Source organism: Mastigoproctus giganteus, chromosome 9 (genome assembly GCF_048544385.1).
Source record: "Mastigoproctus giganteus isolate SK-2022 chromosome 9, ASM4854438v1, whole genome shotgun sequence".
Classification (NCBI taxonomy): domain Eukaryota; kingdom Metazoa; phylum Arthropoda; class Arachnida; order Uropygi; family Thelyphonidae; genus Mastigoproctus; species Mastigoproctus giganteus.
In genome coordinates, this window is record NC_143583.1 from 175,658,034 (window position 1) to 175,682,017 (window position 23,984).

The window sequence follows — 23,984 nt, forward strand, 5'->3', positions numbered from 1 at the left end:
CAAATAACTGGCGAATTCCCGCAAAAAGGTAACCTACCATTTTTAATTAAACACAAACGAAAGACAATTAAAAACGTAATTCCCAATTCAAAAACGTTCTTCAAAACGAAAAAAATACAATGAGACGCAGCAAAGGACCAATTTTCGACAAATAACTCGCGAAGTCCCGCAAAAAGGTAACCTACCATTTTTAATTAAACACAAACGAAAGACAATTAAAAACGTAATTCCCAATATACATTTTTTTTTTCGTCCAACGACTGGTTTTTGCTTGAATCCTTCCCGAAGTCGCATGAAAACATAACCTTTTCTGGCTAAACAGAAACGAAAGTCAATTAACACGTGCAACGAACAATAAAATTGCTCTTTGCATAAGCACAAAACGGCAACATACAATTTTTTCTTTTTTTTTTTAAAAAAAAACGCAACGGACACACTACTACGTTAATAATACGTGAAAATAACACAGAAATACAAGACAAACTAAACTCACCTCACAGCAGCAAAAAACAAAGAAACAGTTTACCAGCAGGATGGAACGGGATAACGACAAAATGAAAACCACGAGGCAATAACCAGAGAAGTAACAGCTCAGCACCGTACGCACTAAAAACCAACATTCAAAAGAAAGAACACGCAACGAATTTCGCATTTAGCGCTCCAGTGACGTCGTGTCACGTGCCATCCACGTGAAACGAAGAGGGGACGCAGTCAGTAGGCGGGATCAAAACCTGTCAGTCACTGCTTCCCCCATTCTGACAGCCAATTACAAGGGGCACCGTATATTGGAGTATGGCCCAGACTGTTGGTGCAAAAAAAAAAAAAAAACAAAAAAAAAAAAAAATAATAAATCCCAACAAATTCTGATATCTTTGATAATTCCGATGTTGACATTCTGGTGTTTCTGTGGAAATGGGCCCTCCGCATTCAAGCACGATAATGTATCATTCCCATGCAGTGAGCAGTGTAAAAACACTTTTTGAGGAAAATGTCCACCGGCTCGTCATGCTGGCCAAGGTTCCAGAACCTAAATCCGATAGAACACCTGTGGGATTAATTGGAACGACAATGCACCGTATGCGTGAACGCATAAGGTACATTTTCACTTGTTTGTGATAAAGTTATAAAAAAGCAGCATTCTGTATATTTTGTTTTATTTTCTGGAATTAAAATTGTCCTTCATGCTTCTGTCTGTGGATGTCCTGATTTACACTTACCGGAGTTCTCATATATACTGTATATATATGTGTGTGTGTGTATATATATACGCACACACATACATTCAAATATGGCGGCTGGTGACCTTAAAGTAGAATAAAAGAAAACAAAAATTTAGTCATTAGCACGCTTTAATTATATTACATGATAATATTTGACATACAGATTTTATAAGTACAACACGAGCTACAAAAATGAAGCTGATTTTCATTTTTTAAGAAGTAAAAATCTTCAATTTTTAACGTAGAGCCTTAATTATTTAATTATGAAAAATTAACTTCACTTTCTTTAAACAAATAAATAAAAATTTGACTCCTCGCGCGTGCGAACACACACACACACAAATATAATAGTCAACTTGAGATAGGGGTTGCATACTTTACTTGATTAATACCGTGCACCACTAGTCTAATATATTAAGTGATTTTCCACTTAATCCTTCAAAACTTGTTAGACTAGCACTGATTATTTGTTTTATAGTGTGATTATTCTTTTGTAAGTGTATTAGATACAGCCAAGTTCAGCATCATCAGTTACGATCTCACCCACGCTTTTGTAGTATAAATTATAGCTATCAGATTACTATTATTAACAATGGTGTTGTTGCAAGCAAGAAGAGCCATCTTAAGAACTAAAGGACGTCCTGGGCAGATAACATAATGCATCGTCTTATAAGCATAAATTTTATCTTTCATAAATACCAAAATAGGAAAAAAAAAAAAATATATATATATATATAAAAAAACCATACAAACGAGTAAGGCGCCGCTAAGTTGTAGCCCAGTGGCTTTTTGGGATTTCCTGACTGATGTGTCCTCTCGTCAGAGGGCTACCGGTATTACAATACAAATAATAACTTAATCAGTGATATTTGAATAAAGTGCCTTTAATAACAGTATTTCGCAGTATCAACGGAAGGTGCAAATTAGGAGGCTAGTGTAGTATATGTATGACCATATACACAAAATGTTGACTGTGTTGGTGCAGAACATTTGCATAACGGGCCTGAAAAAGTGTTAAGTGTTTGGGTGCAAGAGTTTTATGTTAGGCCACTTTGCCACCAGGGAGCAGCCAACACCTGGGCAGCTGCTTCCTGGTGTCCATCCTTGGAGGAGCCGGGCCTGGGTCTACCATGTATGTGCAACTATTCACTAATCCCGTACCCACCGGAAATAGTGCAATACCGGCGGGTGCCAGCAAAAAAAAAATCCCGTACCCAGAATGCCCGGTCATGCGTACCAGAAAAAAAAAAAAAAAAAAAAAATCATAGTCGTTGTACTCAACTAGAGTTCCAGGTCGAAAAGACCCAAATTATGTCAAAAGTAACTATTTTATGTACATAATTTACATATAGATCATCTGGTCCTCTTTAGACCATCATACAGGCTATCCATTCATCATTGGTCAGCAATACCAAAATTAGTAGCTATTGTACAAATAGTTCAAGTTGAAAGGCAAGTCTTGCCTTTATCAACAGCTGTGGTACTTTTCCAGTCAGTTCTTCAAGGTGGGCACCAACTACAATTCAAAGACGAAATACACATACAGAAACAGTTCTAGAAGTTCTATAGAAGTATCCAGATTTCTGATTCATATATCAGTTCCAAAAATAGTTTCACATCACTTGGAATACTCTGTGAAAACACTTAGCATTAGCAGAAGCGTATAATGCAAGGAAGCAAGCTAATACAACATCAGCAAAAAAAAAAAAAAAAAAAAAAAAAAGCCCTTCCCATTTCACCTACCCATTCACTCGAAAAGTTTATCTAGTTCTGCCTTGAATTTATTTAAGCTGTCCACTTCCACAACTACAGATGGATGTTTGTTCCAGCAATCAATCACCCGCTGGCTAAAGCAAATTTCCGCACGTCTATTCTGCAACTCTCTTTCCTCAAATTGAATTTATGCCCCCTCAGTTGCGTAATCTGAGCAAGAAGAAGAATTCCATCAGCATGGAGCTTGCTCAAACCATTCAAGGCCTTGTACACTTCAATCAGATCACTTCGGAGGTGCCTGTCTCCAGAAGCTGTAATTTACAGAACTGAGCTGCTGAGAAAACTTCATATCTGACTGCAGAACTACCCCCACGTCCTTTTCATTCTCTGCCACTCTGAGTATAGTACACAGTTGATACGTTACTCTGGGGTTAATGCTACCCATACGCAGTACTTCACATTTTTCAATGTTAAACTTCAGTTGCCACCTATCAGCCCATCTGCTCAACTTTTCTAGATCCTGTTGCAGTAGCGTACTATCATTAGTGTCATTAACAACCGTGCCAACCTTCGTATCGTCTGGAGACTTACACATTAAGCCTGATATACCTTCATCAGTATCATTGATAATTACAGAAAACAACGATGGGCCCAACACGGAATCCCGTCGGAATCTGCTAATAACATTAGTCCATGAAGAGCAGTGACCAGTGATTTCCACGCTGACGCTTCTCCCACTCAACCATCACTTTATCCATAGCAGCAACTTGCCCTTAATGCCATACTGCTCCAATTTGTACAGTAGTCTTTTATGTGCAACAGTATTAAAAGCTTTCCTAAATCAAAGTATATGATAACAAAATTATTTTTTGCATCCAGTTCTTTTGTGACCACATCGTGGTATTCAATCAAATTGGTCAGACAATACTTCCTCTTAATGTTCTAGTCACCAGGGCTTTGGGGAGGCGCATCTGCCTGCTGGAAGAGTCCATTGCTCTGTGGGTGCACGATGACCACGAAGGGATGACGGATCATGTAATCCTGAATATAAAATGTACACACTTTTTATATACATATATATATATATACACACACACACACACATATATATATACACACACACACACACACACACACACATATATATATATATATATATACACACACACACACACACATATATATATATATATATATATATATATATACACACACACACACGTATAAATGTGAAGTTGGAAGTGTAAGTTACACAAATAACAAATTGGATATAACAAACGCGCGCTCTGATGCATTTGTTATTTGGCCATAACACAGCTACACACATTACCCATATCAGTCATACCACAATTTCACATCTTAAGCTGCCGTGTCAATGTTATGGTATTGTGTGTGTAAAATCGTATTCAGGGTGCACATACATAACAACAAAGGGTACATTCTCATACACTCATTTTGCTCACATGAACTCACACTCATCACAGCACTCTAAATATAAAAAGCACACACTTTTTTGTGCGGGTTAAGTTTACCGAGGAATGTCACACACACACGTAATCGTTAGTTCAACTTGCCCATCCTTTCACACACTGGCATTCATTATGAAACACTAACAACTTACATACAAGCTCATGCATACACGAGGTTAGTAAGGCGGCATTCACGCACAGACATGGAATAAATACACCGCAGTATATTCATCCACAGACAAAGACACATTCACACACCGACACAAAACATACATAGAGGAAATGTTCATGGTCACACATTCATCCAACAGCTGATCAGCAGCAAATGGGCATGGAGGTGACTTTTAGCCACATGGATAATGCACCGGACGTTAGCTCGTATAGGCTATGGCAGTCGACGGCCGCATGGATACCCATGTTCACTGCGAGATACAAGAAGTTGCACCTTGCACAGAGGCACTTCAGCTCCCAAGCTGGACCTCGACATCTGGAAATCTGTCGCCTGGTCTGATGAATCCCGTTTCCAACTCTATCATGGTGATGGGCTTATCGGTATTTAGAGGAAGCAACATGAGGCCATTGCACTTGGATGCAGTGTTAGTGTTTCTGCAGGCTGGAAGTAGTGGTGTTTTGGAAATTGTTTTCGTGGCATGCCCTTGCTTCTCTGATCCCGTTAATTAACTGCTTGATGGGAACGCCTACCCTTCCCGAGGCCAGTGTATCCAGACAATTCCAGAGTCTATCAACAAGACTATGTTCCATAAGGCTCTGCTGGTTGCTAACTGCATTCAGGGACATGAAAATGAATTCTCCATCGTTCATGGCCATCCACCTCATCTGATCTCAACCCAATTGAGTATATTTGGAACCTAGTAGAAAAGGACATTGGATGCTACGTTATTAAATGGACATTGAATGTCCATCTAATAACGTAGAAAAGAACATTGGATGCTTACGCAGTTAGAATAGCCATTCACTTTTAGTCGTTACCGCTGACGCTTTGAGGGCAAGACATTACGTTGAAACTGTTCTGATACCAGTGCTTCTGCTCTTTCTACACTCATTCCTAAATGCTTTTCTCTAACAGACCACTATTCACTCACTCATATACGGCTCTTATATCCTAACATGCCTACGTGAAGTGGAGATAGTTCCTTGGATATTCGTCAGATCTGTCGCCTATCGAATACATTTGGGACATGATGAGACGTTCACTCACCTCCACTTCTCAGGCTATCGCTATTGCACAAGTGACAGATGTGTTACTCAGTAGTCATCAAGTAAACAAATTAGGTGAATTTGAAGTACTAGTTAAGTCACCAAACTCGGGACATCGTAGGAATATCAGAGCCATGGTGCCACTCAGACATAAGGGACGCGGAATTTGAATATAGTGAGTACAGTGTGTAAAATTTTTTTTTTTTCCTTCTTTTTAAATTCCTTGTGTGAAGGCAGTTCCTGTCCAGACTATGGCAACCATGTTGTATGTATGTGAATATACTTTACCCAGCAAAGCCGATAAGTATAGTGATGAATATGTTTGTGTCGGGTTGAGGAATTAGCCTCTTAGTCCAGTACAAAGTATGCTACCCACTGCTTTCCATCTTTTTCCTGTGGAGGCAGAACGGACTGTACTAGCAATCAAAATGTAGCGCGAACTATTAAATCCCGCCCTATTATCCATGAAACTGGGTCAGCAATAAAGGTTACGTCCGATATAGTCCATAAGAATGAACCCCCAAGATGGCATATCCAAAGAGGATCAAACAAATTCCAAAACATATAATATTACCATCTAGAAATTTAAAGAAGCTGCGGCCTAAAAGTTCTTCATCGAGGCCCGTTGGAACAGTGATAGGAGCCACACACAGTAAGGATACACGCGAATGTTAGAGCAAAACAAATGTCAGGACACATACAGCGGAAGGGACAGACATCAGGACTTGGGTAATGACGATGTCCGTGAAGGCAGGTTAGGATACCAAGAAGTAATTTGCAAGGTTCGGAATAGCATATCAAGTATTGCTTCCTAAAAAATTGTTTACTACATTTTTAAAACCCGGCCAGGATTCTCTTTTAGTTTTTGTTAGGATTCTTCAAATACAGAGTCTAACAGCTTGTAGATTTTGAGATCCAGCAAAAATTCCTGCTTTAATTTTTTTGTAAGTAAACAATGGGAATTTAGTGTAAACATACTTGAAACAGTTTTTCTTTATTCAGGGTTTGAATGAACTGTTTCATTATAACTAGCTTTATATGCAGAAGAAGTAACAATATTTTGTTTTGTTCTACTAGTGGCTTATCTTTAACTTCTTTGAACCTGGTGTTCTGGTGAATAATCTTTCCCAATATGCACTATTGATCGAATATCCAGTTTGCACAGAAAGCAAGGCATTTTTGTGTAACCAGACAAGGTTGTTGGTCGAATAATAGACCAATAGCCTTAAATTTTTCATACACTTAGCCAACAATTTTTTCCTTGTGCTGAATGTTTTCCAAAAGAAATTTAACGTTTTCAGTTTTCTTTTAAGTTTTCCGAATAGGCTACAGTAATGGATGCTTGGTAGAAAATTCCAAAAAAGTTCATAATTGTAGGAATATTGTCGCAATATACCATTGAACCTTCTTCGGAAAAATGGGGAACCAGTTCTTTTTCAAGCTGTCTATACAACGAAAAGACGGTTCTTGGGACCAGTAGAGTCTTGGATTTCAGTCTTTGCCCCTAAAAAAGCAGTACAGACCCTTTGGATAGATTTAAATCTCTCACAAGATCGTCGACTTCACTTTGTATAAGCAGCGGTGGTTCGGAGTTGCAAATTGCTTTGTCACAATAGTTAATATCATCCTCAGTCACAATGTGGATGATATTAACTATTGTGAAGAACAATTGGTGGACGTGGTCCCGGTATTTCAGGTCCATGAGGTAATGGCCTCCAGCTGAGTAACGTTCTCGGGGTACACAATGTTCTGTTTTATCTTAAGGTTGTAATCTGCTACATTTACAGAACAAAAATAGCGGTCATTACTCCCGAGGTTTCTTCCACACGATGGGAATGGTAAATGTCATGACTTCCTTTTTACCACAATCGCAAGCCCTTCGCACAAGTACCGCGCGCTTTATGGGGGACCCAACTTACCTTGGTCAACTAGTTTAATTCCAAAATATGCAGCGTATACATTTTTCACAAATGATGGTATATTCTGCCTTTCTTTTACCACAATATAGTTACCGTAAACGTAAGAAAATATATTTAGACGGTTCACACATCTAAGAGGTGCTGTTGTGAAAGGCACAGAATCAGTGGTGAGCTATAGTGGGCTCACCACTGATTCACGGGTTTTTGAATAGTATGACGTTACAATCATACTTCCTGCAGTTACTATTGCAGTAAGTATGATTGCAAGTATTTGTCATATGACCAGTGGTGAGTTATAGTGGGCTCGCGAGAGCCCATTGTTATTTTTTTTGAAAATTTGCGAGCCCATTGTTGAGACTATCAATTTACAAATGAAATCCTGAATGCAATTATTGAGTATCCAGAGCCGAAACTACGGTGGGGTGAGCGGAGCCCCATCCCCAGCATTTTAATGGCGCAATCGATCGGTTATGTATTTTAAAATTGCTTCATTTTTGATTTAATTACTGTCGGACCTCTGTTTAACCAACTTCTTTATAGCCAAATTTTTAAAATTCCTCTTGGTAATTACATTTAAAATAGTTTTGACTATGCATTTAATAACTTGTCACGAGGTAATTTTTTAAATGTGTTCTTACTTTCGATTCCGTCAAATTATTTCCACTTCAATATGCTCTCAATTTTAGCTTCATATTTTCATTCAGAATTTTTCAAATTATCAATAGCATTGATAGTTCGAATAATTAATTTATCTGCTTTTACCATAGTGAATCTGTAATGCTTCTGAAAGGTAAGAGAGCTCCTGTATGATGTCGATCATTAGTGCTAAATGGTTAAGAAATTTCAGATTTAAAAGTCGATTTAATAATCCGGAATATTTAACTTCTGATTCAAAATGTTCGCACAATGCAGGATAATTCCCTTAACCCGCAAGCTACAAGTTTCCACATCAAGTTCTTTAGCAATCATCCTTAATTCGCACTGGTTTTTTGGAGATTGGTAATATAATGCATACAGGGTTTTTTTTTTTTTTTTTTTTAATTATTGCCTGCATGCCATTATATTTTAGAACATTTTCTACACAGTGAAAGCCTCGACGAAATCTCAAAATCTGCCAACATTTCGTCTTCGTAAAGTTTATATAATATCTTAGTTGCCTCAATCCCCCCCCACTTCCCTCTACGTTGCTACTGTGACTAGTTCTTTGAATATTGTGCAAAATATCGGAATCACACGGATATTTAGCTACTGTGATCATGTAAACATAGACAGGAGAAATTTACTGGAAGGCGTGGATCACTCACTTCTCCGAAAAACATATGACCTCTTGTGGAGTAAAGGGGAACCACAACACAGGTTGGCCAGAGGCTATTATCCGTGTCGAGAATCTTCTTAATCCTCTGACATAGTGCGACTTCTCGGTATATGACTTCATAGGTTTTAGGGACGCTACTAACATTGTGAAACGGTAATCCCTTACACCCTTAATTCTTGCTTTCTAATTGCCTAAAGACCAGAGGTGAGAACGATGCACTCAAAGTTGTCTCTCGTAATCCGTCGTTATATGGAAATCTTCTTTCAAAGAAAACTATTTTAAATGTAATTACCAAGAGGAATTTTAAAAATATTCGCTATAAAGAAGTTGGTTAAGCAGAGGTCCGACAGTCATCATCATCTGCCATTTTCAATGCACTGCAGGATGAAGGCCTCTCCAGCAACTTTCCAGTTCCTTCTGTTTTGAGCACTGGCCATCCATTTACTACCCACAAACTCATGAATTTTATCTATCCATCTCTGCCTTTGTCTTCCAGGTTTTGTTCTAGCTCTTCTTGGGTACCATTCTGTTATTTTCTTAGTCCATCTGTCATTATGCCTTCGAGCTATGTGTCCTGCCCAAGACTATTTTAGTTCTTTAGTTTCGATAAGAATGTCCTTTAAATAAATTTTGTTTATACTCCGGGACGACCAAACAGTCAGAGGAGTTAACAAGATAGACAGAATACAAGAAACAGCACCGTATTCAGCAGTCACGGGCTTGAACCCCGGTCACTCAAGGCACGTGTACTTATGCACCCGCGCGCCTGACGACTAGGCTACGGCGGCCCTTTTACTTGAGTTTGCTGCCTAATCCATGTGTTTCTCTTCTTATCTCACAGTCTGATTCCCAATATAATTCGTTCCATTCTTCGCTGTGTAGTTCTTAGCTTCTCTTCCATTCTTTTGGTGAGTGCCCAAGTTTCACTTCCATAGTCATGGTGGGGAGTATACATTGGTTCATTATTTTACATTTCAGACAAACTGGGATATTGCTCTTCAGTATGTGACTATATTTCCTGAATGCCATCCATCCAAAATTTATTCTTCTCTTTGATTTCCAGCCATTTATCATTATTACAGGTAATAACTTGTCCCAGATAAGTATATGACTCCACCTTTTCAATTACTGCTCCTTCAATCATTATTTCCCTTTCTGTGGCATACTTGTTCATAATTACTTTTGTTTTAGCCATATTCCTCTTTAGTCCAAAATCCTTACTAAGTGTGCATAACTAATTAAGATTTTCCTCTCATTCTTTGGGATCGTGGCTTATGACCACAATGTCTGCAAATCGTAAATGGTTTAGGTACTCTCCGTTCACATTGACTACTTTCTGCTACCAGTCTAATATTCTGAAAGCTTCCTCAAGGGCAGCAGTAAACAGCTTCGGAGATATTGTGTCTCCTTGTCGAACTCCTTTCTCGATTTTAAATTTGCTGCTGTCTTTGTCTAGTCTAATAAAGGAGGTAGCATTCTCATATATTTTCTTCAAAATCATAATATATGGGGTATCTATGCCTTGTCTTTCCAGTGCTCAAAACATTGCCTTATGCTGTATGGAGTCAAAATGCCTTATCATAATCCATAAATGCCAGGCATAATGGTGTTTTATATTCATTTGCTTTCTCCATTAGCTGTGACATTACGTGAAGGTGATCCATAGTTGAGAATCCTGTCCTAAAGCAGCTTGCTCTTTCAGTTGATTCTCACCAAGTATTCTTTCTAATCTGTTAGTAATGACCCTTGTAAACAACTTGTAAATGTGGGATAACAAGCTAATTGGTCTATAATTTCCAATTTCTGATTTATCCCCTTTCTTATGCAGCAAAACTATGATTGCATTATTCCACTGCTTAGGCATCACACCTTTTCTAATGCATTTTGTGAAGAGTCTTGCCAGTTTTTGTGTTATGTCTCTTCCTCCCAATTTTAACAACAACTACAGTAACTTCCCCCGGGGCTTTTTGATTCCTGATTCTTCATTTTCTTCAATGCATGGTCTACCTCATCAGGAAGAATATCGGGTATGTCGTATGTGTTGCTAATTTGCAGTCCATCTTCCCCACTGCTGGCATCATTCCCTCGCTCCTTGTATAATTCTCTATAGTAGTCTTCTGCTATTTGAATTATGCCTTCTCTGCTGTTTATAAGTACACCATCGCTATTCTTCAGTTTCAGTATCATTTGTCTTTCTGTATTACTGCTCATGGCTGCTGATTTAAAACCTTTGTTTTCCCTTAATGCTTGTTCAACTTTTCTTGTGTTAAATCTTCTTATGTCCTCTCTGAGTCTCTTTCTAATGGCTTTGCATAACTCAGTATACTCACTTTTTTCCTTGTCAGTGTTTATCTTGCTCTTCATTTTTCGCATTCAGTTCATCATAACAAGTGTTTCTTGACTAATTTTTTCTTCTTTGGATTTCTTTTTCCCTATAGGTTACTTGGACTTTATCACATTCAGAAAGTTGTAATATTCCTCGTCGATATCTTGGTCCCGAGCAGTCTGCAGAAGAACTTAAAAACTTGTTTTTAAGTTCCAGTACATACTGATTTTTCTCCTCTTCTGTTATCTCAAAGACCTTTGTATATTTACTCGAGTCAGTTTTTTCCTTTCCTACATCTATATCAAGTGTACATCTTACTATTCTGTGATCACTTCCAACATTTACCTTATTCAGGACTGTAACATCATTCACAATATATCTTCTGCTAGTGAGGATGAAGTCGATTTCATTAGTTGTTAATCCATTTGGACTCTTCCACATCCACTTTCTGTTCACCCTTTTCTTGAAAAAAGTGTTCATTACTGACAATCCTTGAGATTCTGTAAATTCCACAAGTCATTCGCCTCTTTCATTTCTTTCACCAATTCCAAAATTTCCTATAGTTCCCCTTTCTGCGCTGTTTTGTCTTTTTCCAACCTTAGCATTGAAGTCCCCCATAATAATAGTGTAGTGGGTTTTCTGCTCATCTAGAAGACTCAATTTTGGTGTACATTTCTTCAACCTCTTCATCATCATGGCTCGATGTTGGTGCATAAATCATTATAACCTTTAGCTTGTACCTCTTAGAAATCTTGAGTATTAGTCTTGACACCCTTGGTGATGTACTTTTGAATTCCAAAATGTTGTTTTTTAAATCTTTATGGACCAGAAACCCAACTCCACCTTCACTCCTTTCACTGTTTCCATTGGTGTAGAGCAGATTTCCACTTGATAAACTTATAAGTGATTCATTTCTTCTTGTTTAAGCCAAACCGATGATATTCCAATTCACATTTTCTAATTCCTTTTCCAGCTCTAATATCCTGTCTTCACCGATGAGTGATCTTACGTTGTAACAAGCCAAGTTCAGTTTCCGTGCATGGCAGCCTGGTCGTACTCAGAGATTCTTAGCACCCTCTGCTTCCACTCTGATCCTCTCGCTGCCGTAAGAGGGGGAGTGAAAGCCGCTGGGGACTGAGGGCCATTTGTTTTGTCGTGCTGTCATATGCTAGAGGATTTGGTCTTTTCCTCTTCACGCTGACCAGGCGTCTTGAAGAAAACCACTCTACACGTTCGTTGCCACCTAAGTGACGTAACAGGGCTTACCATCGAGAAGGTGTGCATGGGTGGATTTTAGGGAGGCAGACCAACCGGACTTCTCCTAAATCTTCTGTAATAGAAAGATATTGGATCCATCAGTGTTTTAGACTGAGTGTCTGATAACACACAGGATACCTGTTCCCCTCGTAATTAAATCAAAAATGAAAGAATTTTAAAATACATAACTGATCGATTGCGCCATTAAAATGCTGCAGATGGGGCCCCGCTCACCCCACCGTAGTTTCGGCTCTGGATACTCAATAATTGCATTCAGGATTTCATTTGTAAATTGATCGTCTCAACAATAGGCTCGCAAATTTTCAAAAAAAAAAAAATAAATAACAATGGGCTCTCGCTGGCCCACTATAGCTCACCACTGGTCATATGACAAATACTTGCAATCATACTTACTGCAATAGTAACTGCAGGAAGTATGATTGTAACGTCATACTATTCAAAAACCCGTGAATCAGTGGTGAGCCCACTATAGCTCACCACTGATTCTGTGCCTTTCACAACAGCACCTCTTAGATGTGTGAACCGTCTAAATATATTTTCTTACGTTTACGGTAACTATATTGTGGTAAAAGAAAGGCAGAATATACCATCATTTGTGAAAAATGTATACTGCAGTAGTAACTGCAGGAAGTATGATTGTTACGTCATACTATTCAAAAATTCTAAAAGTTAGATCTGGAGAATCGTACTGGTCATGAAAAATGCGTCACGTCTCTAATCATACAAGTGAGTGCCCCACACAGACTAGTGGTGTGAGTCTGGGAAGCGCCTCTGGCAGACGCCGCGAATGACGTCACTTCCGTGACCGATCAGATTTACTCGGTATGTACCCCCCCCCCCCAAGGATGTGTCACATCAAAATCGGCAAAAGTGCGAGCCCATTGTTAAAAATATTCACAGCTCACCACTGCACAGAATATGAATATCACGTCAGAAGCAGATACTGGTTAGACTGCGTAAGAAATACTTTGCAGGTTTATATAGCTACCCGAATTGGACATCTCGGCATGTCTAAAGACGTTTGGGCACGTCCTGTCAAGTACGCGATTGCATGGAATGTGTAGTTAGAAAACAAGTCTTACTATTTGTGTAGAAACTGTTTCGATTTTTAGAATTGGCATTAAAAGTATACCCAGAATCAAAATGGAAAAAAATCATCAAAATCTATGCAGACCAGTATTATAAATCACAATTGCAGCCATAGACGATAATCAAACAAAACAAAATGAGAATTCATACCAGACTGTTTCTATGGATTATTTCAGTTCGACTCTAATTTGATCATCTTTTGCATCTTCAGCTTTATTCTCAGGAAGTCGCATTATCCACCTATATAAAATTAGTAAAAAATAAATGCAATAGTTTAAAGTTAATTCTCAATAAATCCTATCTGCAATTGAACTTTTAAATTAAGTAGGTTGTGGGAAATAACAGTTTGAAGGAATAATATAATAAAATTTTGAACCTGAGAAGGTCCTTGAGGTTGTCACAGACATTCTCTCAGATATGCCAGACAAGCTGTACTTGCTACCTGGGAGTCTAAAACGCTGATGGAACTGATATTCGGGTGACACTCAAGTCAAGTGGACCCAATTTCGGCGAAGTCCGGACGGTCTGTGACAGCCAAATCCTCTGCTTGCACCTTCACGATGGTGGGACTGTTAGTAATCCTGGGTATAACCTCCATGCACAAGTACATGGTGGGTGACCACCCAGGTGTGAACCAACGTAAGCAGGGGTCGAGGTGTGGCGCCCACACCACATGGAGGAACGCCGCCCCTCTATGTTACCAGGCAGTACTAGGTGGTAGATGACTCTCATCAACCGGTGAAATACCACCACTTTGCTTATTGGAGGCTTGAAGTGGTGGAACCCATGTTTAGTCTCTAGAGCTAAGTTCCGGTCAACCCTTCCCTATCTCTTCCGTCATGCAGTATGATTGATGACTTTTGAGGTTATGATGAATGTCGTGGCGAGATCCAATATTCCTTATATTTCGAGGGTACAGCTCTAAAACGGTGTTCGCAGGCCGGCCGCTAGTTAGTACACCGGACCAAACCTATTGGTAACTCTCTAGGAGGCTTCCGGATCAGCTAGTGTATAATCTTGCTACCTCTACTCTGCCAGATAGTGACTGGAGGGAGTCCGAGTAGTGTGTATGCGGGGAACATTGTCGAGGCCACGTTATGTCAAGGATCTGGGTATATTCTTACCACATGTACGCCCTATTCAAAAATTTCATTACTTCATACAGCATGTCCCACCCACTTTTTCTTACTATTGAATATGAATTGTCGAACTAATAGAGCAAGCTTATCTGCGAAAAGATCTAAACCTCCCAAGGACTTCCTAATTCATTTCACAAATATAGGTGGTCTCAATTCTAATCTGAACGATGTCCATTTCCACTTGCAGTCTTCCAAACCCCATGTACTTTATCTGACAGAATCTCAGTTATCGGTTGATTCAACTACTGCTCATCTCAGATGTCCAAATTATTCGCTGTATGATTCCTTTCGCCTCAAAGGTGGTACTTGTGCATATGTCCGTTCTGATATTCCCTGTCAGAGACTTGGCAATTTGGAATCTCCTCTCTTTGATCTTCTCTGGCTTAAAATCTCTCTACCTCATTGTGTCAAATTCATCTGTTGTCTCTACCGTTCTCCCAACTCCACTAATCACTTGGAGCTCTTTGACTTCCTTTCTTTGCAACTTGACTTTCTCCAGTCCAACTTTCCTAACAGTGAGGTAATTTTCCTTGGTGATTTTAATGTTCACAACTCCAGCTGGTTTCCGTTTTCTAGTCACACCGACCCAGCAGGTCGAGATGCTGAGGCTTTTTGCAATTACTAATGACCTAGCACAGATTGTTCATTACCTACAAGAATACCGGACAATCCTAATCATACAGCCAATACGCATGATCTTTTTCTCACAAACAACCCTTCTAAGTACACGGTCGAAGTGAGAGGTCCTTTAGGCACTTCAGATCACAACTTGGTGATTGTCTCTTCTCCAATGGAACCTTTATCTCGTGGCTATTCCCAACCTCGTGTTGTTTGGCATTACAAGAATGCAAAATGGGATGACCTGCGAGACTTCTTTTCTTTTTTCCTTGGTCGGATTACTGTTTCAAAACTTCTGATGTCAACGTTTGCTCAGATTGTGTCAGTGAAATTATTCTTGCAGGAATGGAATCCTTTATCCCACACTCCACTTTAAAATCTCATCCTTTATCTAAACCTTGGTTTTCCAATAAATGTGCTAAGGCTGTCCAAGAGAAGAATGTTGCATATCGTAATTGGCTTGTTTCTAATTCTTCAGTTTCATTTTCTGCCTACACCAAAGCTCGCAACAATTGTAAAGCAGTTATTAATCAATTTATTAAACCAGACTAGAGTTTGAACAGGCTAAGAGTAGAAAACTTGCTTCCTGCCCTAATGGTAGCTGAGCATTCTGGTCTCTTGCCAAAGCTATTGGCCGCAACTTTTGCCCATCTCTGCTCCCACCTCTGTCCAAACAAGATGGTTCTGTTGTCACTTCAGCCAAGGATAAAGCTGACCTGCTAGCATCCCATTTTTCTTCCAGCTCATGTATTAATGATCTTGGTAAAACACCTCCCACCATTCCCAACACGCTCCATTCAATGCCTCCTGTGGTCTTCCGTCAAAAGGACATCAGAAGGATTTTGATGAATCTTGATGCTAAGAAAGCTCCAGGTCCTGATGGTATTTCTCCACTTGTTCTCAAAACCTGTGCTCCTGAACTTACTCCTATTCTTTGCCGCCTTTTTTCACTTTCTTATTCCAAAGGTGTTTTTCCTTCTGCTTGGAAATTTGCTCATATCCAGCCAGTTCCTAAAAAGGGTGACAAATCCCTCCCATCCAATTATCGTCCCATTGCAATTACTTCTACTCTTTCTAAAGTAATGGAGAAATCAATTAACCGCCAACTCTTAAACTACCTAGAAACCTTCCGTCTGATCAACGATCGCCAGTATGGATTCCGTCAGTGTCAATCCACTGGTGATATTCTGGCTTATGTTACCCATTTATGGACTAATTCAGTGGAAAGGTTCGGTGAAACACAAGTAGTTGCACTTGACATCTCAAAGGCTTTTGATCGTGTTTGGCATAAAGGTCTTCTAAACAAGCTTCCATCTTATGGTTTGCCAACTGTTTTTAATAATTGGTTATCCAGTTTTCTCTCTGATCGCTCACTGAGGGTGATGGTAGATGGTTCTCTGTCTTCTAACTTCTCCACTAATGCCGGTGTCCCCCAAGGTTCAGTTCTTTCCCCCACTCTTTTCTTCTTGTATATCAATGACCTTCTTCCATTGACTGGAAATGCTATCCATAGTTTTGCCGATGATAGCACATTGCATTCAACTTTCCATTTTGAGAAACCTTGTCCTGCTCAATCAGCTTCAACTTCTCGAAAATCTGCTGCCAATTCCTTAAATGCCGATCATCAGGTAATTCTCCAGTGGGGCAAAGACAACTTAGTTGATTTCAACTCTTCTAAAACTCAGTCTTGTCTTATATCTCGCAAAAAGGATTCTTCTGCTCCTATGCTTATCTTTAGTGACACTCCGATTTCTAGGCAAAATGATATATCTCTTTTGGGGATTACCCTTACTTCTAATCTCTCTTGGCACAAGCACATTACAAATATTGCTTCCTCTGCATCTAAAAAACTTGGTTTTCTCTTTCGCTCTCGGCGTTACTTTTCTTCCAAACAGCTGCTCACTCTGTATAAATCGCAAATCCGCCCTGCCATGGAATATTGTTCCCACATCTGGGGTGGTGCCCCCAAAACCTCTCTCAGGCTTCTTGATTCCATTCAGAAGAGGGCAGTTAGGTTAATTAATGATTCATCTCTAACAGAGTCTCTCCACTCGCTTTCTCATAGACGCACTGTTTCTGCTGCATGCCTCTTCTACAGATACTTCCATGGGCACTGTTCTTCTGAATTGGCTTCTATAATTCCCGCTCTCTCTTTCAAAACAGTCCGAACACGTGCCGCCGCCAGCCAACATCCATTTACTGTCCAACTTCAAACCCACAGAACCAACTTTTCATCTTCCTCATTTATTCATTCAACTGCCGTTTTCTGGAACAACCTTCCTTCATACGTATTTCCTGAAAATTACAATCTACAGAAGTTCAAGTCCAATGTCAACAAATACCTTCTTTCATCTTCTCAACCTCCAACCCAAGCACGGTACTATAGGTTCTAATACCTCTCGTGTTTGGGGTTCACATAAAAAAAAAAACAAAAAAAAAAAACATTACCTGGAGTAATATATACAAGTAAGAGAGCTTTAATGAACTTTTTCACGTATAAAGCATTTTAGTTAGTTTTTTGGTATACTAAGGACACTTGGTGCAATTGGATCCCAAACAATCGCAAGAACTAATTAAAATTGGCTACATTTCAGATTTTAATTCGAAATCCATGTTCGGACTTAGATTTTTGGATATTGTAATATTATGTACGAGGAGTGTTTGAAATTTTCGTAGTCTGAGTAAGAAGGATTTATTTGAGGAGCAGGGCCGGCTTAAGGCACGATCGAGCAGTTCCCCCGAACAGGGCGCCAAAATTTAGCGGGTGCAAAATTCCCCGAAAATTCACTGATTTGCTGTAAAGTCGGAGAGGGCGCATCAAAAAATCTCGTACAGGGCGCAGATAGACCAGGGGCCGCTTCTGTTGAGGAGTCTGGTAATATGTTACTTTTCAACATAGTCTCCTTTAGAGTCAAAACAGTTCTGCTACCGATGCTGCAATGCGTCGATTCCAGCTGCTAAGAAAGTTTTTTTTTTTTTTTTTTTTTTTTCTCTTGAGCCTCCAGGACCGGATCCACTGCAGCAATGACGTCACTGTCGATGGGAAAATGAATGCCAGCCAGTTATATTTTCAAATCAGAAAATAGACACGTTGGACAGACAACTTGTATGATGGAGACCCGCTAATATTCGTAAAATCGGATAAATGCTAACTTATTATGATTTTCTCTTGTAGAGAATCTCTGTCCTCATTTTGAATTTAAATCAACGTTCTGAATTTAAACTAAATAAAATAATAATTAGAATATATATTAAGAAATATTATATTTTAAGTCAGGAAATCTCTTACCTGAGATTTTTCCAGGAATAACTGCATCCAGGTAAGATGCAATCAGAATAGATGGAAACAGTATTAAAAGACCTGCTTAAACATGGATGAACCTTGCAACAGAACAAAGGAATGAAAGCAAGTTTTGACTCTAATTATTCGCCATGCATGGAATTAAAGTATTTGCTATGCATGGATTTAGGGTCAAAACTTGCTTTTATTCCTTTGTTCTGTTGCAAGGTTCATTCATCTTTAAGCAGGTCTTTTAATACTGTTTCCATCTATTCTGATTGCATCTTACCTGGATGCAGTTATTCCTGGAAAAATCTCAGGTAAGAGATTCCCTGACTTAAAAAATAATATTCTAAATTTTAATATTTCTTAATATCCTATATGTTCTAATTATTATTTTATTTAGTTTAAATTCAGAACATTGATTTAAATTCAAAATGAGGAAACAGATTCTCTACAAGAGAAAATAATAAGTTAGCATTTGTCCAATTTTATGAATATTAGCGGGTCTCGATCACACAAGTTGTCTGTCCAACATGTCTAGTATAAAGTTTCGAGACAACAGGATTCCCATAATGTTTTTTATACAGTTTCAAGTAATTTGTAATAATCACTTCGGGGAGGGTTCTTCATGACTACCACTACATTAACTAGAATACTTCACATAACTAAGATCAATTAGAATCAGGGTGATTAAAAGTATGAGTCTGTGTTTTTATCAATCTTTCTCCACTATTCTCACATTCTCAGGGTGTGGCTTTGCAAATAAATTTCCTGCCTCTTAAGCAGATGATTCTTGGTTCTATGTGATGCTATAGTCTATTTCTTAGCTAGGTAACATAATTCCAACATATTACATCAGTTGCTCGAGAAGGATATGTGTAATCACATTTGAAACATTAGTGTATTAAAATATTGTTTATTTTATATACTGTGATGTTTTGTTTTTTTAAACAGTTAATTGCCTATGATGTCATCTAGGAACCATAGTGAGAGAGTTCATATTTCTCTCAGAGTTAAGTTTAGAACACTACAATATAAATCTCAAGAACTTGAAACATTCTACAAACGAAAATAAACATTTTGTATTTTATATAATAATTCACATAAATTTTAAGCTTTTCACATGGCGTGTGTTGTAAACTTAATAAAGGACACACACCCATAAAATTTGTACTCTCTTTTAAAATATTGTTTTATATAAAACATTTTATGAAAATATCTGGCCATCAGGAGAGACAAAGATCACATATTTGATCATATATTATAGTGACTACTATAATTGTTTCGCATATATTCTTCTATGTCATGGATAATTGAAAGATTGTGATACTGCAATACTTTCTCTCTCTCTTTGTAAAAATATAAATCTATCTAAAAACTTTGAAAATCTGAACCAGACCTATTCCTTTTAAAATTAAAAATCAAGTAGTTACATTATTTATAACCAGGAAAGCTGAAACTTAAGTCTGAAACAGAACTTGCAATATTGTTTTCCATCATAAAGTTTTCAAATTCGTGGTCAATAAGTAATATACAAGTTTATTTCACTTACTTTGAACACACATGATATACCCACAGCAATCTAACCATAATGTATGCTGTCTGATGAAAGGGCAAGTCTTTTATTGTGGTTCCTACTGTTTCAATAAATAAATTTGCATGAATTTATTTAATTTCCACTGACATAACATACACCGGACTTCGACTATATTATGATGTCATAATTCATAAAAAATCACTATCTGCACAGAAATGCATGCCTTAAACTACATGCAAAACTTTTGAACAGTTTATTTAATGATACTGCGTGAATTATAGTTCTAATTATATTAATGGATAGCTTAAAGTAATTCTGCATCTGCATTTCAGATATTTCTTGTTCAGTACATCTTTAACTGGAAAGTAACTAATGAAACTATTTATGATTTGTATGTAAATGAGTATGATAGTATAAACCAGAGCTAATAATCCCTGGCTTGTAGCCGTGAAGGATATTGTGTACGGCGTGTGCGTTTTGTATGCAATAAAGATTGCAAGTTTCAGTGTCAGTCGAAAGCAGTTTCTTGTGCTGCTGAGATTAAAAGGTCTAGACTGCTAGTGTGAAGATTTTGTGTTTACTGTGGCTTGGCATTGCTTTGTAGTTTGGTACGGTTTGCCCCTGTCATCTTAAATGATGACGCTATGGACTTTGAAATGAGCTGACAATTATATATAACCTGGACAGAGGACTGAAGTTTTATAAATGCATAGGTGGATTCAGGGTAGGGGCACCGGGGAACGTGCTCCCCCACCCTGTCGTTTTTCGGAAAATATACACCAATCGTTTAAATTCCCTTTAGTTAAAAAAAAAAAATTTTTTTTTCATTGTTAACATAGGATTATAGCTATTTTCGACTGCCTACAGCAGGCAATGCTGATGTGATCGCCATTCGAGTTCGAGGCGTCACGCAGTTTGGTCGTGCGTAATGTTTACTTCAAAGTAATTCAGCGTTTAGCTATGTGCCTTGTGTCCGCCAGCCACATTTGAGTGTCGTATTTGTTTTGTTCTGTGCATTATTTTGTGCTTTGTGCTTTGTATACAAACAAGGCACAAAACGGTGCATTGTTTGTACATTTTTTTTCAACACTTTTTTTTTTTCTGGATCCGCCAGTGTATAAATGTATCTATTTTTGTGTCTGTAATTGTGTGGACAAAAGCGGGTGGGAGAGTATATTGGATTTAGTAGAATGATGTAAATAATTATCTGTAATAGACTGCGGGGTTGTCAAAGGTTGACTGGGACCGTCAAAATTCAATAAATGAATAAAATGTGCGTAAAGAACTGCATACCCATTCATTTTTGCTACTCCCTCAAAAGAATATCCGACAATTTCTGTAGTGTTCACACATTTTTATAGCTCTGATTTGATTTGCCGATATAACGCGACGCCTGTCGTTTGCTGTATTGAATATAACATGTAATACCAATTGGCCAATCACCAGTGTCCTATGCTGAATTCACCTTCGTACTAAACGTTCTTGCTTTATGAATTTCTCCAGCAATATTAAGTTTAACATGAATAGCTAGTTACACTATATAATATTGCCAAAAGTAACCGGATTTACTGTAATTTTCCCTAGTGGGTAGCATAGTTGGTAGAATCGCTGCCCTCCCCACACCGGGTGGAAAAGACCAGAGTTCGTGTCCCGTCGCTGACGTGAGGATTACTGATGGGCCTTTTTTTCACGCCTGTTAGTGGGTCTGGAGAGGGTAGCATGGTTTTTTTTTTCTCTCCCGGAAACTGGTTATTTCGTCCAGCAATCATCAGATCGCCCACAGAACGCATGCAGTTTACAGACAATATATACGACGCACTATGACCTACAACAACCAACGCCGACCGGACCAGCCAGATAGGTAATGTGCCTGCCTGGCAACCCAAAGGTGTAAAGTGTGTTTAGGATCTAACGGCACCAGGGGTTTCCCCCATCTCCGTGTAGTCTACATTGTCGTGTGTTACAGAACACTGTAAAGGCCAGAGATTTAAAAGTGTATGGATATTGTTGGATGCAGTGTCGTGTACCGTTGTTCATCTGGCTATTTAGCCGCTGGACCCCTACTGAGGCCCAACGTTGCCCACACTTAGGTCCGTGGAGGCAAGCCAGGTACACCAGTATTTTTAAATAAGTACTCTGGCAGGTCCTGCCTAATTTCCTGCGATTTCAGTGGCTAGGACTATTTAAAAAAAAAAAAAAAAAAGTGCGCTAGAGGTCATGCCAAAGGAGTTATAAGTTATACAGTGTGGAATTAAGAATTTTGGGTGTAGGGCTAGGATAATTTTGACATTGGATGAATGCTAGTTGTAAAGCTAGAGGGGGAGGGGAGACTGAAGGCTGGGCGGGTGAGAGACACAAGTATAGGTTGGATAGAGTAGATGATCCCAAAATCAGTGAGGCAGGCCCATGCCCCACCAGAAGGAAAGAGGGGGCAGTGGGGAGGAGACAAGGGGACCATCACCTCCTCCCCGCCATGACAGGGGAGAAACAGGGCCGTGCAAGGGAGCACGGGTTCGGAATTGCCACGTGGAATTGGCAGAAATGCTGCGTGAAGTCATAGTTGGCAGAGTCCAGTCCGAGAAGGTCAAATTCGAGTAGTGCAATCCTGGGACAGACAGGTCCTGTCCAGGTGGGTGGTGAAGTCATTTCATTAGTGAGTTGCATGAAGATATATTTGGTAGAATCAATCCAAGAGGATCAAATCCGGGTAGTGTCAATCCTGGGACAAAGAAGTCTCGTCCAGATAGTGGAGTCATTTCAGTGGTGAGTCAACTTGGTGGGGACGAAGCCGGAGCGGCAGTCATGGTAGATTGAGGCTGCATTGTAAAGGCACAGTTATTGTGCAGGTTGAAAGTCTTCACAGGGATTGCAGTATGCTGAAGCAAGTAGTGGTCTTGATACATGGCTGATTAGGCTGTTTCATTGTCTGGTTCGGTCTTATTCTGAGGTTGTGGTAGGGTTTTCCGCCTTGTGAAGAGGCCCTGAGCAAAGTTCGAAAAGGCTGTATAGGTATGGTGGTCTTCCAGGAGATGTTGCTCCTGGTCTCTCGGGATGAAATGAATTTGTGTGATGAGAGAAGATCTGAGGTCATTATATAGTAGGCAGTCATGCATCAAGTGGTCCAAGGTCTCCTGAGCACCACAGGTGCAAAGGGAGCTGTCGGAAAGTCCAAGAAGGTTCAGTTTGCTGCGAAAGGCACCATGCCCTGTTAGGAGGTACGTGGTTAGAAGGCCTGGGGAGAACCAGTATGGTGATTTCGGATATACTTTGCATATGTCCGGTATAAATTTGCGGGTGATGGCCCCTTTAGTGGATTCACACCATCTAGCTTGCCAGGTCTGTTGTAAGTAGGTTAGGAGTCTGCTTTTTTCACTGGAATAGGTGTTAGCAGGATCCGTGGTAAAATCAATAAAGGTGGGAGACTTTCCTCTGCTGAGCTGATACAGCATCTCCACAATGGGCCACCTCAAGGTCTAGGGGCAGTACACAGGCTAGGACCTGTAGAACGTGCATGCGTGCTGGAGGTGCAACATGCTCTGGTTATCGTAAGGAGAATTGCCGTTCAATGATGTTCAGCTTTCTTCGTCCTACCACAGTGGAGGCTTTGGTGAACCATATGCCAGAACCGTAGGTGATAGTATGAATATGGCTTTATAGAGTAATGCTAGAGTGCGTTTTTTGAGCTCCCAATCTCGGTGGGTCACCCTGGCAACCAGTGCAATGTAATTTCTTATTTTCTTCTGTAGATAGTTGAGGTGTGGGAGAAATGTTAGTTTGCTGTCGATGATAATGCCAAGGAGTTTCAGCTGGATAACAAGATTGATGGTTGTGCCATGTATCTTGATTTGAGGCGGCCTCCA

At 39.3% G+C, this 23,984-nt stretch overlaps 1 protein-coding gene across 1 annotated transcript in view; it reads right to left on the reverse strand.

Moving 5' to 3' along the window:
* Positions 1-1,237: 1,237 nt before the first annotated feature.
* The window catches only part of LOC150080900 (lysosomal proton-coupled steroid conjugate and bile acid symporter SLC46A3-like), a gene marked incomplete at its 5' end in the record, with an annotated part of 52,360 nt that continues 29,613 nt past the window's right edge, over positions 1,238-23,984 (reverse strand). The window contains 2 exons of the mRNA XM_090380847.1: positions 1,238-1,303; positions 13,698-13,787. Coding sequence (XP_090236973.1) covers positions 13,715-13,787 — 73 coding nt within the window. The remainder of the gene's footprint in view (positions 1,304-13,697; positions 13,788-23,984) is intronic.